This window comes from Panthera uncia, chromosome A2, assembly GCF_023721935.1.
Source record: "Panthera uncia isolate 11264 chromosome A2, Puncia_PCG_1.0, whole genome shotgun sequence".
Taxonomy (NCBI): domain Eukaryota; kingdom Metazoa; phylum Chordata; class Mammalia; order Carnivora; family Felidae; genus Panthera; species Panthera uncia.
In genome coordinates, this window is record NC_064816.1 from 51,784,644 (window position 1) to 51,802,221 (window position 17,578).

General features: G+C 41.3%; 1 protein-coding gene across 2 annotated transcripts; it reads right to left on the reverse strand.

Moving 5' to 3' along the window:
• Nucleotides 1-226: 226 nt before the first annotated feature.
• MKRN2OS (MKRN2 opposite strand) lies at nt 227-7,282 on the reverse strand. Of its 2 annotated transcripts, XM_049642752.1 has the most exons (4): nt 6,927-7,282; nt 3,462-3,511; nt 2,061-2,223; nt 227-598 (listed from the first exon to the last, which is right to left on the reverse strand). In XM_049642752.1, exons 1-4 carry the CDS (start codon nt 7,142-7,144, stop codon nt 358-360), a joined length of 672 nt encoding a protein of 223 aa, XP_049498709.1. In that variant the 5' UTR covers nt 7,145-7,282; the 3' UTR covers nt 227-357. The 2 variants fall into 2 exon arrangements, with proteins under 2 accessions (XP_049498709.1, XP_049498710.1); XM_049642753.1 differs by lacking the exon at nt 3,462-3,511 and having other exon boundaries at nt 6,927-6,984.
• Nucleotides 7,283-17,578: the final 10,296 nt, after the last annotated feature.

A 17,578-nucleotide genomic window follows, 5' to 3' on the forward strand; every position in this document is an offset into this window, starting at 1 on the left:
TGACTCAAGTCATGATTTTGACTCAGTTTGTGAGATCAAGCCCTGTGTCAGGCTCCATGCTGACAGCACAGAGCCTGCTTGGGATTCTCTCTCCCTCTCTCTGCCCTTCCCCTTGCTTACGCTCACATGCTCATGCTCTCTCTCTCTCTCTCTCTTGCAATAAATAAATAAAACATTTTTTAAAAACAGGACAATCTTTATTAATTTTATAAATTCTTATACTGCAGTATGTGGAAATATGCTAAACGTAAAGTCATAACACTTTGGTATTAAGCACAGTTTAACCCACCTAAAAATCTCTAGTATCTACTAATGGTAGGAAGTCCCGAGCTACTCCTCTGCTGGCATACGGCACACTCAGCACACACCGCTCCCCTCAGAAGGGTTTGTCTCTTCCTCAGGGCAGTCGGTCACGTAGAAACCATGCTCCTCTATCCCTCGGTAGAGTGTGATGTACTTGGAAGCCTTCCTTGTCCTCGGAACCACGTACTTTTCCGTGAACTCACCCTTGTCCAGTTGCCCCTTGCCTTCTGTGGTCAGAACGCAGTTAATGAACGTGAGGGTGTAACTGTAGCAGTTGTGATGGTCTTCTTCATACCTTACAAAAGAAGGATGGTGAGAAGGGAAGGCTTAGGTTTAAAAGCTGCTCAGGGGGCACCTGTGTGGCTCAGTCAGTTAAGCATCTACCTTCGGCTCAGGTCATGATCTCACAGTTTGTGAGTTCAAGCCCCGCGTCGGGCTCTGTGCTGACAGCTCACAGCTTGGAGCCTGCAGCCTGCTTCGAATTCTGTGTCTCCCTCTCTCTCTGCCCTGCTCCCCACCTCCCCCGCCCACTCACACTCTGTCTCTCTCTCAAAAATAAACATTAAAAAATTTAAAGAGGGGCGCCTGGGTGGCTCGGTCGGTTAAGCGTCCGACTTCGGCTCAGGTCTTGATCTCATGGTCCGTGAGTTCAAGCCCCGCATCGGGCTCTGTGCTGACAGCTCAGAGCCTGGAGCCTGTTTCAGATTCTGTGTCTCCCTCTCTCTCTGCCCCTCCCCTGTTCATGCTCTGTCTCTCTATCTCAAAAATAAATAAACGTTAAAAAAAAAAATTTAAAGAAAAAAAAAGGCTGCTCAGGAACAAGCCATGAAGCTGTTGAAGGACTTGCAGAATTGAAATTGGGCTGTCAGCGGACTGGGCCCCTATGTGTGCTGACCCCCTTGGTGACAGAGCTCCCAGAGGTGCAATTTCGAGGGACACTTGGCAGTTTGGGCCATGTCCACTTGCAAGTTACATAAGACAGGAGTGGGCATGTCTACATGTGCTGACTCATTGTATGGAAACTGCCAACTTAGGGAGCTGACATTCTAGAAATGGAGTTCTCCTTCCAGGTTTTAGGGTATCCCAGTGTCTAAACTTATTTTAAGGGAAGCCTCAAGACAATTTAGGTTCACAAGTATGCTATATATCTAAAGTGTTGAGGGAGCAATAAATTGAGAAATTTCAAATTTGCCAAATCACAAAAACATTATTTTTACATGTTAAACATTTAAAAAATGTTTAAGGGAATATAATAGGGGTCTTGCTGTACATATTAAATGTTAAGTATGTAAAAATATCTAGTCAAATAACTGGAGTACTAAGCTATGGTCCTTTTGGTTCTTAAGATGCTGTGATTCTGGGGCTCCTGGGTGGCTCAGTTGATTGAGCATCCGACTTCGGCTCAGGTCATGATCTCATGGTTTGTGCTGTTGTCAATGCAGAGCCTGCTTTGAATCCTCTGTCCCCCTCTCTGTCTGCCCCTCCCCCACTTATGTTCTCCATCTCTCTGTCTCTCTCTCTCTCTCTCTCTCAAAAATGAATAAACATTTATTTTAAAAAATGCTGTGATTCTATTGTGTAAATGTACATTGGCTCACCTCTGCAGAAAACCCAAAGTAATTCAACCCCTGTTTAAACTTTGTTACAGGTACTACTCTCTTGGTACAGGCTCACCATGAACTAAACAGCTTAAGAGTCCTCTGAGCTGGGGTCCCACCTGCATGGTGAATGAGCGGGTGGCCCCTACAGCCCTGTACCTCTGAGGCAGCCAGGCTCCCGAGGTGGAGAAGTCTTCCAGGTACTTGTCCCATTGATCCATCAGTCCATACATGCCGGGCTGCAGTAAAGGGATGCTTACGCTCTGCTCCCACCCTGCTTCATCTCGCTGGACCCCGTGCATGGTGTAATTATACACAACTCCTGCAACCAAAACTGGAGTCATGCGGAAGCCTAAGGGAAAATGCACCTCTGTTTAGAGGCCATCAGAAAATGACAACTGCCCCTGGGAAATGCCACATAACAGAAACCCAGTTGTACTTGTGATTACTGTCGAAGAGCAGTAGACCGTGAGAGGCCCTAGAATCTCACAGGATCAAGCTGGGGAGGCAGCCACCCACCTAACAGATTTAGAGAGGGCCTTGCCTAGAGTCAGGATTGGGGGTTACGAGCCTCTGCCTCCGGGGCCCTCAGCAAAGCATTTCTTTCAGGGAAACCCAGTTCTTGCTCTACCTGTTCTCCAGCACCGTGAAGTTGCCCCCAGGAAATGGAGACTAGAATAGATATTCATCTCCAAATATTTTTTGCTCAAGTTTTCTATTTACGAATGGGTCTATCTTCTTTCCTTAAATCAGCAATAAATTTCCACTGATGAAATGGGTGGTAAATTTGCTCATGTGGGTAAATCTGAGTTCAAAAATCCAGTCCTGGGTTTCTGTTCGCTGGTCAGTTTCTCCCACCTTGAGCAGGTGCAGAAAGGTTGCCTTCAGACTTGACTTATGAGGCCTGTGATCACAGCCTCACCTGCCTGGCTTTGCTCACCATCCCTAGGCCCACGACCCCCTGTGACTGGGGTACCAGGCCCTCTTCCTGTACGCTGGATGCTCTGGCTTCAGGGCCTCCAGGCTGTGCCCTCAGAGCTAAGTCTGGGCAAAGGAACTGCTTTGTTTAAACATGCCTTTTTTTTTTTTTTTTTTTTTTTAAGTGAACCCACCACATGCCCAAGTCCTCTGTCCCTTGGTTTATTCCTGAGGCCTGTGCCTGGCCACCAGAGACCCTGGTGTGTGAGGACCCAGTGGCAGTGTGCTGGGTCCAGATTCTGGTTCCAACACAAGAAGAAATCATGTTCCTCTCTCAAAAAACCAACAAAACAGGCTTGGTGATACTCTTGGCTGAGAAAACATTAACAAGCTTTCAAATATTTAGAATTGTCATTAGTACTAAGTTACTGTAAAGTCAAGTATTTCTCTTTTAAGGGGGGTAAGCATCGCCCACCTAATGGTACGGTATGAGAACCCCGGGAAAAGAGGAATTCCCTAATTAAATGTTGTCATGAGCACTTTTTCTCTAGAAATACCACTCTCTCCTACCTAGTAGTGTGGGGACATTTTAAGTTTTTAATAAAACAAAACAAAACAAAAAACCAGTGGCAGTGCACTCACCATTTGTGTTGGTTATTCCCACGTGAAGATCAGACCTTCCATCGTACTCCCTGAAAGAAACAAGTTTTCTGTTTTTTCTCATTTGCACATGACTGGCATGAAGAGTCCATATTTAAAAGCAGGAGAGTGATCTTGGCCGGTGCCAAAACTTGCCATCAGTGGCCATGTGAATGGAAGCACTGTTTCAAAACTGGTTGAGCCAAGAGTACATCTGAGGTAGAAAATACTCCCCCGGCCCCCCCAGCTGGATTTTTTTGGCCCCCCATCACTAAAGGCAGTGGAAGGCCTTGGAAGGCCATTCCTCCTAGAGCATAAAGTCAGCTTAACTCTTAGGTGCCCAGCTGAGGGGCACAGCTGGAGGTCAGTTCTTGAAAGAGATCCTCATACTTCCCGCCTTGTAGGTGAGGTTACAGGCTGACCGGGGAGAGGATCCTGAGTGCATCTCAGTGGACCTCTACCTTCAAAACTAAAGTAGCATCTTTTGGTCTTTATAGCCTGCAGCCACACCCACTTTTCCTGGATGGCCTTGTTTTCTGAAATTACTCTTTACCTGAGACTGTTCATTAAATCTATGATTCCGTATGATTTAACCTTCATTTCCAATCCCAGGCCATCATTTACTAGCACGGGGACATTAGCAAGTCACTTTCTCTCTCTGATCTCAGTTTCCTCATCTGGAAAATGGGAATATCATAAACCTCCTAGCAAGCTGGTTGTAAGAATAAAATACCAGTTGAGTGCCTGCAAGTGTCAAATAAATCAGAGGTTATTGTTGGCTCAGTTGGTAAGCGTCCGACTTTGGCTCATGATCTCACAGTTTATGAGTTCCAGCCCTGCATCAGGCTCTGAGCTTACAGCTCAGAGCCTGGAGCCTGCTTCAGATTCTGTGTCTCCCTCTCTCTCTGCCCCTTCCTTGCTCATGCTATCTCCCCCCCTCCTCTGTCTCTCTCTCTCTCAAAAATAAACATTAAAATAACTTTTAGTAAATAAATCAGAAGTTGTTGTTAAATGATAAAGCTCCTTCATGAGACCGCAGGTTCCTCATTAAAGTGAGCAGTCCGAGGGTTTAAAATGACTGAAAACACAAATGGCTGCCCCATCTTCACAGTGATCCCCCAGGTCATCTTGTTGCAGCCACCACTTTGAGGGTTTTGAGACTGTGGGTTCAGAGGCTGAGAATGAAGCTGGGCAACAAGGTACCAGTCTGATTGTAGCGCTGCACTTACATACCCCAAGATTGCTGCATAAGCATGTCACTGCACTTTGTTTCCTGCCTCAATCCTAGGTGTTCCTTCCCTCCCCCTGTCCTTCAGTTATTTCTCAGTCATGCAACAGATATTTATCAGGTGTGAACGAACTATGGGCCTGTCGTTTGAAGTGAAAGGCTAGTAGCACAACAGGAAATAAGCCTGACAAGGTCTCTGCCCTCTTGGAGTTTGCTTGCTTCCAGAGAAGACTTTTTAGTTTAACGAGTTTTTAACAGATAAGTGCTCTGAAGGGGAAAAAAATGTAGACTGTTACAGAAGCATGTCATAGGGGCAGTGGCAGGGCCACCTCTCTCTCATACAACTCCTTTGTACAAATTAAGAAAAGTTCCCTTTTTTCCTGCAGATGCAGCTCTGCCCAGCATGTTTGGCTTGCTAGGTGTAGTGCCTCCTGAGTTTCAGGACCCAAAACCACCTTGACAAAGCATCTTTGTGCAGTGTACAACCTGTACAACCATATGTGGCAGCCCTGAGAGATCTTAACCCAGTTTGATGAGAACCTCAGTGATTTCCGAGGGTCATTGAAGGTTCTCTTTTACAAAGTAGATGAAATTTTCTCAAGGTGAATAGTGGGAGTCATTCTTGAGAGTTTGGAAATTGGATGAGAGGGAAAGGAACAGTTTAGAAGTTGGCCTTAGAAGGTCTGGTGGGCAGGGGACTACTTGAAGTTCTGCAGATCCTGGCGTGAGGGGATGGGAGGATGCTAAAGCATATAACCTGTTTCAACACCACCACGTCCCTTCTACTGATGCCAAGGAAGGCCAGGCCCATCAGTATTGCTACCACATCACAGAGTACATAAATGCTTATTAGGGGCCAACCCAAAAGCCTATCGTGTTCTGGAGAGCAGGGCTCTGGCTCATTCACTGTGACATCCCTGGCATTTCCCACACAGAGATGCTTGGTAAGGATTTGTTGAATGAATCAGTGTTATAGTGGATGAATTCTGAATTTTAATCATTTTATTCAAAAGCTTTCAGAATCTAGCCAAGTAATTCTCCAAGTTAGCATGAATGAGGGGATCTTGTGAAACATTTTGGGCTTCATGATTTAGATAAGGGAAATGAAGTTTCTGCCAGTTACATTCTGAACTGAATATGAAAAGAATAGCACGGAAAAGAGCATGTTGGCTCCACTTTGTGTCTGGTGCCCGGGTCATGTTTCTGCCTTAACACTGCCCCTCACCACCCTGCAAGGTCGGCAGGACCCTCATTTTGCAGATGAGGAACAGAGACTCCAGAGGGTCTGATGCTGTCTGAAAACAGGATAGGAATTGGGGGCTTTGTGGTACTACGGCCTGCACTGTTCTCTCTGTATCCTGTGACCTCCAGGAAGAGTCAGGGGTGCAAAAGTGCACACTTTCGTTCATTTTATCCACATAAGGACAGGAAGGAAATCAATTAAGGAAGTTAGTAAGCAGGGAAATAAATAGACAACTCCAACCGTCTTACCCCAAACCAGAGCTCTTGAGGGCACATGAGCATTGGGAGGGGGGATTTCAAGAAGGCTAGGATGTCTCGGCATTAGGTCACAATGATGCTTACGAACACGCTTCCTAAAGCACGTGCCATCGTTCTGTAGCATCCATGCTCTCAACACCTGGCCTGTGCTGGGCCACTTCTAGTTCCATTTGTAAACTCCACAGGGACACTAAGGAGGTAAGGTCCTTTCTTTTGATTTCTGAAATCTTTCTTAAAGTCAGGTGGCATCCACAATTGAGGCACACCAGGTCTGGTCTTCAATTTAATTCACCACCATGTAGAATAGTCTGTATGTGGCCGTTTTTCAGGCTTTTGTACATGGTACCTGTTTGCCACAGATATTTCAGGCTAACTCACAGTAAAGGAATTATTTTGACCGGAGTAGCTGCTGGGTCGTTTTCCCAGTTAGCCTCTTAGTGCAAAATCTATGGGTAAAAAAAAGTTCCAAGCTTTCAGTTTTCCTCTCCTAAGATTGTATAAGCAGGTTTGACCTTCACATGTTCTTCATATATTCTTGCACTTATCCCTCTAGGAAAGTACATACACCATCTATCTTTATGAAATGAGTAGATCTACATTTTAGGATTTAATGCCAAAAAAAACTGGCAAGACTATCCACCAAGCCTCACCCTGTATAGTACATGTTAGAAAGTTTTAGTGACCACAACACAAAAGGAAAGGTTTACAGAATTCAATGTAACACTTAAAAAACACCGTACCTAAGAAACGTCCCTTGAGTTGGTCTGAGGAGGAACGAACATTTTTCTTGATGCCCATTGGTAAAGGGATTGGAGATGCTAACAGGTGCTTCCTCCAGCTTCCTCGAGCTCATGACTTGCTGGCAGAGGGGGCAGCACAGGGGCACACTGAAGCTGTAGATGTATTTCTTACAGTGGTTGAATTTAATTAAGGGCTTTGCAGCCTCTGCAGGGTGCATGGTTTTCCCCTCCTGGGCAACCAGGGTTAGTTTCCGGAGACTTCCTTTTCCTCATTACCTGGCTGGCAAATAAATGTACGCCTCCCGAGTAACCTGATCAACAATGACGTCATTCTGATTGACAGCTTCGGAAGCCAAACCAAATAGGATTAACCCGTTACCAGACCGCCCCATAAACTGGTATCTTAAAGAGCTAGTTTTCATTTGTGCTCACTTACAAAGGTTCTTTCTAGCCTTGTACGTTCTGCAGCCGCCGTCAGTCAGCTCCTACTCATCCTTTAAAGCCCTACTTTTCTGTGAAACTTTGCTCCACTTCTTCGAGTGGTCCCTTGCGCTGGTGGGACTAGATTCATGCTTCTCATGGGCTCTGATATTTGATTAGTCATTAGCCTGTGAGCTGCTTGGAGTTAAGGACCCACATTTATTTTTGTGTTTCTAGAAGAAGTTATGTTGTTTTGTTGTTGGATAAATACATGAAGGAAATCCTTGGAGGCTGTTGTCTTTTGATGTTTTATATTGTAGAAGTAATCTTGCTCATAAAAAAATAACAGTACAGTTAGAAATAAGGATAGTGGTTACCCTCGGTAGGAGGTACTGACTGGGAGAAGGCATGAGGGAGTTTTGGAGGGTCTGGAGCTGTTCCGATTCATGATCAAGGGGTTGGTTGTATGAGAGTTTGTGAACATTTTGTGAAAATTCCTCAAGCTGGACATTTTACTACAAGCACTTTTTGATTCTTCAATTTTAAAATAATTTTGAGAAACTACACAAAAATGTGAGAAAAAAAGGTAATATCTTCTGTTCCTCCGTAATATTTTTCCACTCACCGAATCCAGCTCCCTGAGAAAACTAATGGTATGTTAAATGAAAATTTCCACATAATTTTTTAAAATTCCAACATTGTGTACATTTGGAATGTGTGTATTTTTCTCATCTTGGAAATGTATCTACAATATCAGGAATACAGGTCCACCTAGTCCTTTCAGATGACTGCAGAGGAATCCATAGTTTGGTTGCACCACACTTTTTTTTTCTTTTAAGTAATCTATAGACACCACATGGGCTTGAATTCACAACCCTGAGGTCAAGAGTCATGTGCTCTATTGACTGAGGCAGCCAGGCACCCCTGCACCACACTTTATTTAGCCAAACCCTTATCAATGCTTAAAGTTCCAGAGAAAAGCAATGACAAAGGGAAGACCCACAGAGAAGGTACCATGGCGGGTAAGGTCGCTTCGGAAAAGTGTTTCATAGCATACATTTAAGTAAATTACAGTAGGCTGAAATGCAGAAAAATGCATATTAATTGTTAATCATATGAAAATGATCATCAGACTCACAGAACTATAAAACACCTTAGAAATCATTTCAACCATCTTCTCTTGTTACAGTGAAGGCAGACAGGCTCTCTAGCTGGGCTAGATGCCCAGCTCGGGTGACCAAGGTCTGAGATTGTTCATTATTAGTATAAACCACACAGCTCTTGTTCGAATGTTTGAGTGACCCAAGTTACTTTCAACTGAGAATATATTCATCTTCATGACAGCAATACCAAGAGGTATTTTTAATCACATGAAAAGGAATTGAGGCATCATGCCTTGATAAACATTTTTAATACACCAGCATTCTCTTTTTAAAAACAAAAACACTGGCATCTTAAATCCTTTTTTACCTTATTTTCTCTGTTTCCCAAAAAATGTTCTTATGGTAAAAATAAAACATAGATACAGATGATTACCCAAAACAAATGTATGGTTTAATGAAGTACTTTACTGTGAACCCCTTGTAAGTATCACTCAAGTCAAGAACTGGAACTTTTCTAGCCATCTCAGAAGCCCCTCCCATGTCCATCCTCCTCTCTTCCTCCAAAACTGACCCCTACCCGCACTTTTATAGTAATCACTCCTTGTGTTTCATTTTGGTTTCCTCACCTAGGTGTGCATCCATAGATATTGTGGCTTAGTCTTGTCCATGTAAACATTTTTGGTATGTGTTTTAAGTTTTGGTTCCCTTTCCTTCCGTTGATTTTTCTTATCATATATCTGTGAAGCATCCAAATCATGGGACCTGTAATATCTCCTACAGTCTGATGTTGCTGACTGCTTCCTCAGGGTTCAGTTCAACACACTGCTCTGCCCTCTGTACATCCTTCACATTCGCAGCTGGTTGCAGAGACTGGATCAGAGTGAGATCTGATCCTCTTGGCAAGACTTTGCGTGGTGGTATTTTCTCTCACCAAAGGCACATCAGATCTGGTCTTCACTCTTATTTGATGTTAGTTCCCATTAATCTCAGTGCCTAGAGCTCCATTCATTCATTGGCAGTGGTACAATGATGATATTCTATCATGTTGTTTTCATACACTAGCTGGACTAATTGTATGAGGAAACACTTCCCCTCACCTATTATTTATGTATGCAGTGGTACAAGTATACTGGAAAGACTGGATATGTGCCTGATTCCTTATTCACATTTCAAGATAATGAGGACATCTCTGACATACTCAGAAAGTGCCCAGTTGGTTTCATATAGTTTTATTCTAGTGTCACTTAATGAACTCCTAGATATAAACGTATTAGCTGGATTTCAACCCCATGCAGTTTTTATTCTTATTGAAGCTCAGATTGTCCCATTTGGGCCTCTTGAGTTGGCTCCTGAGTCCTTTTCACTTGAACCTAATAGTCTCTGATGATTTCCTTGCTATCTAGTCCATCAAGATGTTGCAGGTTCATCTCAGACCTTTCTCTGAACCCAGACCTGGAATCGGCCATTCCTCCAAGAAGCCCTGATTTCTTTCTTTCAGTGGGAAATGATAATTCAAGAGTATAGTCTGCACACTAAGGATGTACTGGTTGATCGTTTCTCTACCTGTTCAGTGGGCAAAGTGGGGTAAAAAAAAAAGTGCATCCTCACATGCACACACACAAAGATAAAATACTTCATGAGTTCATACATACTTTTTTAAAAATTTTATTTATTTTGAGAGAGAGTGCACAAGTGAGGGAGGGGCAGAGAAAGAGAATCCCAAGCAGGCTCTGCACGGTGAGTGAACTATGAGCGCAGAGCCTGATGTGGAGCTCAAACCCACAAACCATGAGATCATGACCTGAGCTGAAGTCAAGAGTGGGACACTTAACCTACTGAGCCACCCAGGCCCCCCCATACTGTCATTTCTAATTCAAATTCAGGACTACAGGGTTTTTACTTACCTTGTTCTATATTACATTCCCATCTCTTTTCTTCCCCACTGAAAATTTTGGTTGTTCAGGATACAGAGGATTACCGAATTAGAATGTTCCATGATCACTCATTTGCTAATTCCATTTTACACATACAACAGTCATGGGGTGAAAATAGTAATATACCACTTCTGATTATGATTACTAAGTAGAGTTAAGTGCTGTTTTTGTATATACTCTCCTCATCTTCATTGCTTAAATGGTGTTTCTAGAGGCACCGGTGTGGCTTGGTGGGTTAAGCATCTGACTCTTGGTTTCTGCTCACAGTCATGAACTCAAGCCCCATGTCGGGCTCCGTGCTGAGGGTGGAGTCTGCCTAAGATTCTCTCTCTCCCTTTGCGCCTTCCCCACTCACACACATGCTCTCTTTTATTTATTTATTTATCTTATGAAAAGGAACTGAGGCATCATGCCTTGATATATATATGGTGATTCTATATCTTCATGGTCAGAGCACCTGCCATTGTAAACAGCAATCCCCTTTAATCCTCGCTAAGGCTTAATTCTAGACACAAGCTTTTATTTACTGGTTTCATCACTCTTCAGTAATTATGGTTGTCTGAAGTGCATGGTCTAAAAGGTAACTTACGGCTTATAGGAAGAATGTTCCCCAAGTTTTTGCATGTTGATAACAATTTATCTCTGTTCTTTCTACTTGGAAGATCAGTTTTGCTGGATATAGAGTCCTTGGCTAACGTTTTATTTACTGCATCATTCCATTTTCTTCCGGCATAATGCACTGCCATCCAAAAGCCTGATGACAAACTTATTTATGTTTATTCGTGAGCAGGGGAGGGGCAAAGAGAGAGAGGGAGACACACAGAATCTGAAGCAGGGTCTGGGCTCGGAGCTGTCAGCACAGAGCCTGATGTGAGGCTCAAATCCATGAACCGTGAGATCATGACCTGAGCCAAAGTTGGATGTAACCAACTGAGCCATCAAAGCACCCCCTGGTTTAATAATTTGAGTCTTTAGCTAGTTTGTCATTCTAGCTAGTTTGTCAGTTTTGTTGATTTTTTTCCCCAAAGAACCAACTTTTTGTTTTACTGACTTTTCTCTATTGTGTCTTTATACTCTACTTCATTTATTTATACACAGATATTTACTATTTTCTTACTTCTGCTTGTTTTATATTTAGTTTCCTCTTCTAGTCTTATTTTTAAGTTTTTATTTAAATTCCAATTAATTAACATACAATGTAATATTACTTTCAGGTATACAATACAGTGATTCAGCACTTCCATAAAACACCTGGAGCTCATCACAATAAGTGCACTCCTTAATCCCCATCACTTATTTAACTCATTCCCTCACCCCCTCCCCTCCCTTCTGGTGACCATCAGTTTGTTTTTCTATTCCACATATGAATGAAATCATATGGTATTTATCTTTCTCTGACTGACTTATTTCTCTCAGCATAATACTCTCTAGCTCCATCCACATCATTGCAAATGGCAAGATTTTGTTCTTTTTGATGGCTGAGTAGTGTGTGTGTGTGTGTGTGTGTGTGTTTGTATTCTTTTGGTAAATATCTAGTAGTGTGAGTGCTGGATTGTAGGATAGTTCTATTTTTAACTTTCTGAGGAACTTCCATACTGTTTTCCAGAGTGACTGTACCAGTTTGCACCAGTGCAAAGAGGAACCCTCTTGCATTGGGTTCCCCTTTCTCCATATCTTGCCAACACTTGTTTCTTGTGCTATTGATTTTGCCATTCTGACAGGTGTGAGGTGATAGCTCATTGCAGTTTTGATTTGCACTTTCCTGATAAGTGATTTTGAGCATCTTTTCATGTTTTCTTTTTTATTTTTAACATAGGCATTTGCAGCTATAAATTTCCCTCTAGGCACTGCTCTCAGTGCACACTCTACATTTTGGTATGTTGTGTTTTTATTTTTTCATTTATCTCAACATATTGTTTTCTCTTTTCTTTCCTTTTTTAGAGAGAGATAATGTGTGTGCACATGAGCAGGGGTGGGAGAGTTAGGGGGAGAGAGAGATTGAGAGAGAGAATCTCAAGCAGGCTCCACACTAGGTGTGGAGCACAGGGCACAGGGCTCAATCCCACAACCATGAGAACATGACCTGAGCTAAAGTCAAGAGTTGGATGCTCAACCAACTGAGTCACCCAGGCACCCCTCAAAGTATTTTCTAACGTCCCATGTGACTTCTTACTTGAACCATTGGTTGTTTAGGAGTGTGTTGGTCAATTTCTACATATCTGTGAATTTTCAAATTTTTCTTCGATAATTGAGTTTTAATTTTTTTTTTTTACTTTTTACAAATCACAGCATCTTTAACACAAGAAAATTAACATGCATTATTCTTCATTCTGTGTATGGTGATGAAGGTAGGCAATGACCCATTACTACAAACATAATGGCCTCTGTCTTAAGTGCTTTCTTTCCTTTCAATATATAATTGAGTTTTAATTTTATTTCATGTCCATCTGAGAACATACTTTGTTGATTTCAATTCTTTAACATCTATTGAGACTTGTTTTGTAGTCTAATATATGACCTATCCTAGAGAGTGTTCCCTGTGCACTTCAAAGAATGTACATTCTATTTTTGTTGGGTTGGATATTCTATAGATATTCATTAGGTCTGGGTGGTTTATAGTGTTGTTCCTATCTTCAACTTATCTTTTGTCTAGTTTCTATATCCGTATTGAAGTCTCCAACTATTGTTGATCTATTTTTCCTCCCATTCTGTGAGTTTTTGCTGCTTCTGTTTTGGGTGTATATATATTTATGATTGTTTTATTGATTGACTTTTTAGAAATTTTTTAACAGTTATTAATTTTGAGAGAGAGAGAGACAGAGTATGAGAGGGGGGAGGAACAGAGAGAGAGGGAGACACAGAATCCAAAGTAAGCCCCAGGCTCTGAGCCGTCCACACAGAGCCCAACATGGGACTCAAACTCATAAACCACGAGATCATGACCTGAGCTGAAGATGGATGCTTAACCGACTCAGCCACCCAGACACCCCACACTTTTATTTTTCTAAAAGCTTTTTTGTTTCTAGTAAAAATGTTGTCATACATCTATTTTATCTGATATTGGTCTAACCACTACATTTCTCTTTTGGTTACTGTTTGTATTATATTTCTTTTCAATGTATTTGTATTCTTGAATATAAAGTAGTTTTCTTGTAAACAGCATGTAGTCAGATTATAGTTGCTCCATTTCATTCTGCCAACTTCTGCCTTTTAATTGAAGGCTTTAATCCATTTACATTTAATATAGTTACTGATGAGGTAAGATTTACATGTGCTGTTTGTGTTCAATATGTCTTGTTTCTTTTTTTGTTCCTCTGTTCCTCCATTATTGCTACCTTTTGTATAGAATATATATTTTCTAGTGTACCATTTTATTTCCCTTGTTATTTCTTTCACTGTATATTTTGAAATTTATTATCTTAGTGGTTTCATCTTAGTAGTTTCCCTGGAAATTACAGTTAACAAATTATAACAGTATAGATCAGGTTAATACCAATTTAATTTCAGTAGCATACAAAAATGTTGTTTCTATGTTATGCCTTTCCCTTCCCCATCCTTTGTTGTCATACAAATTATACCTTTATACATGTGTGCCCATCAACACAGACTTATAATTCTGTATGCTGTTGTCTTTCAAACAAGGTAGATAAAAAAAGTTTTTACAAAGCTACAGCAGAGCCTACTTCAGATTCTCTGCCTCTTTCTCTGCTCCTCCCCCACTCACACACTCTCTCTCTCAACAATAAAAAAAAAGTTTAAAAAGTTACAAACAAAAAATGCATTTATGCTTCCTTTTATATTTATGTAGTTACCTTTACTTGTTCACTTTATTTCTTCATGTGAATTCAAGTTACTGTCTAGTCCCTTTTCACTTCAGCCTGTAGGGCATGTTTTCAAGTGAGGATTTCTTGTAGTTTTGTTTATCTAGGAAGTTCTTATGTTCTTTCATTTTTGAAAGATAGTTTTCCTGGATATAGAATTCTTTTTGATGATCTTTCTCTTTTAGCTCTTTGAATATGTCTTTCCATGCCATATGGTCTCTATGCTTTCTGATGAGTAATCAGCTGTTAATTTTATTGAGAATCCCTTGTGCATGATAAGTTACTTCTCTTTTTCTACTTTCAAAATTCTTTGTCTTTCATCAGTTTTAGTATGATGTGTCTACATATGGGTCTCTGAGTTTATCCTAGTTGGAGCTTGTTGAGCTTCTTGGATGTGTAGATTAATATTTTTCATCAAATGGGGAAAGTTTCCTTGCCATTATTTCTTTAAATATTCTCCATGCCTCTTTCTCTCTCTTCTCTCTGTGGGGTTCCCATATGTTAGTATGCTTGAATGTCCCAAAGCTCTCTGAAGCTCTGTTCGTTTTTTTTTTCTTAACAGCTTTATTGAGGTATGGTTGAAATACAAAACAATGCACACATTTAATATATACAATTCGATGAGTTTGGCATATGTATATACCCGTGAAACCATCACCACAATGAAGGTAATAGATATAGCCATCACTGCCAAAAGTTTCCTTGTGCCTTTTTGGTTTTTTTGGTTGTTGTGTTGTTTGTAGTAAGAATACTTACCATGAGATCTACTGTCTTAAAAAAAAATTTAAGGGGCGCCTGGGTGGCTCAGTCAGTTAAGTGTCCAACTTTGGCTCAGGTCACGATCTCACGGTCCGTGAGTTCGAGCCCCGCGTCGGGCTCTGTGCTGACTGCTCAGAGCCTGGAGCCTGTTTCAGATTCTGTGTCTCCCTCTCTCTCTGACCCTCCCCCATTCATGCTCTGTCTCTGTCTCAAAAATAAAATAAAAACGTTAAAAAAATTAAAAAAAAAATTAAGTGCACAATACATTATTGTTAACTATAGGCACTATGTTGTACAGCAGATATCTAAAACATATTCATCCTGTGTAACTGAAACTTTATACCCATTGAATCTATTCATTTTTATTTACTCTTTTTTCATTATGTTCCTCAGACTAGACAATCTCATTTGACTCATATTCCAGGTTCACTGGTTCTTTTTCTGTCTGCTCAAATTTGTTATTAAGCTCCTCTAAGTAAAATTTCCATTTCGGTTATTATACTTTTCAGCTGCAGAATTTCTATTTGGTTCTTTTTTTATATGTTCTATCTTTTTTTTTTGATATTTTCTATTTGATGAGAAATCATTCTCATACTTTCCCCTAGTTCTTTAGACATGGTTCCTTTTTAGTTCCTTGAATACATTTAACATAGCTGACTTTGGGGCACCTTGGTGGTTCATTTGGTTAAGTGTCCAACTCTTGGTTTCAGTTCAGGTCATTATCTCAAAGTTCATGAACTGAAGTCCCACTTTGGGCTCTGTACTGACAGAGCATGCTTGGGATCCTCTCTTTCCTCTGTCTCTCCCCTGCTTATCCTTGCTCACTCTCTCTCTCTCTCTCAAAATAAATAAACTTAAAAATAAATAAAATAAAATAGCTGACTTTTAGGGGTGCCTGGGTGGTTCAGTCGGTTAAGTGTCCAACTCTTGATTTCAGCTCAGGTCATGATCTCACAGTTCATGAGACTGAGCCCTGTATCAGGCTCCATGCTAACAACACAGGGCCTGCTTGGGATTCTATCTCTCTCCCTCTCTTTCTCTGCCCCTGCCACACTCATGTGCTCTCTCTCTCTCTCTCTCAAAATAAATAAATAAACTTTAAAAAATCACTATAAAACAGCTGACTTTTAAATCTTTGTCCGGTAAATTCAAGATCTGGGCTTCTTCAGGGATAGTTTCTGTTGATTGCCATAATTTCTTGTTTCTTTTAATGTTTTGTAATTTTTGTTGACAACTGGACGTTTTAAATAATGTGACTACTCTGGAAGTCAAACTCTCTCCATTACTGTTTTGTTGCTATTTGTTGTTCTAGAACTTCTTAAAATTTCTGAAAAGCATCCAGAGGAAAGGAACACCTTACCTTCAGGGATATAAAAATAAGATTGATGAATGACTTATGACAGAAGACAGAAGGGTGCGCCTGTGTGGCTCACTTGGTTAAGTGTCCGACTTTGGCTCAGGTGATGATTTCATAGCTCATGAGTTCCAATCCCTGAGTTGGCCTCTGTTGACAGCTCAGAGCCTGGAGCCTGCTTCTGTCTCTCCCGCTCTCTCTGCCCCTCCTCTGTGCATTCTCTCTCTCTCTCTCTCTCTCTCTCTCTCTCTCTCTCACACACACACACACACACACACGTACACACACACAAATAAACATTTTTTTAAAAGCCAGAAGACAAGAAAGTGACATTTTAAAGTGTTTAGGAGAGAAAGTATCACCCTAGATCTATACCCAAGAAAAATACCCTTCAAAAATGAAACGGATACATGAATTCATACACACACATATATATTTGTTTGCTTTGTCAGTTGAGATGGCTGAGAAGCAATGACACCTTTGTAGCCATGAATATACCTAAGACATAGATCTTGGTTTCTTTTTTTTTTTTAATGTTTTATTTATTTTTGAGACAGAGAGAGACAGAGCATGAGCAGGAGAGGGGCAGAGAGAGAGCAAAACACAGAATCCAAAGCAGGCTCCAGGCTCTGAGCTGTCAGCACAGAGCCCAACACAGAGCTCAAACTCACAAACTGCGAGATCATGACCTGAGCCAAAGTCAGATGCTTAACCAACTGAGCCACCCAGGCGCCCCTAGATCTTGGCTTCTAATAACATTCTCCAGAAGAAGTAACTTGGCCTCCTTGAAAAAAAAATGGCTGATTCTAGGATTGAAGCAGGTAATATACAAGATGAGCCTGGAGCATCTTGAAGTCCCAGATAGTGATGAAGCCCTCAAAAAAGAAGAAAACACACAATTATGGGAGTATTTTCAGGAGCCAACTGAAAAAGCTCTCAGTATCCAGAGACAGAACAATTTGAACAATACAGTAAAGAAATTAGCATTAGGTTATAAGACAAAGTATCAAATAAATATCCATGAGTCCATATTGATATATATAAATTAATAAATAGGGGAGCAATAGACAAATATCCCATGTAGAAAAACCCATATAACATATGTAGATACTCCACCATCAAGGAGATGGAGCATAACTCCCCACTCCTTAAAAGTGGGCTGTGCAGGGGCGCCTGGGTGGCGCAGTCGGTTAAGCGTCCGACTTCAGCCAGGTCACCATCTCGCGGTCCGTGAGTTCGAGCCCCGCGTCAGGCTCTGGGC

Bases quoted from the DNA above. Each gene is read 5' to 3' on its own strand.
- MKRN2OS (XM_049642752.1), bottom strand. From the start codon at position 7,144: ATGCACCCTGCAGAGGCTGCAAAGCCCTTAATTAAATTCAACCACTGT. The intron at 3,512-6,926 runs GTACGGTGTTTT...TGTTTCTTTCAG, and splicing joins ACTCAAGGGACGTTTCTTAG to GGAGTACGATGGAAGGTCTG. The intron at 599-2,060 runs GTACAGGGCTGT...TTCTTTTGTAAG, and splicing joins GGAGCCTGGCTGCCTCAGAG to GTATGAAGAAGACCATCACA.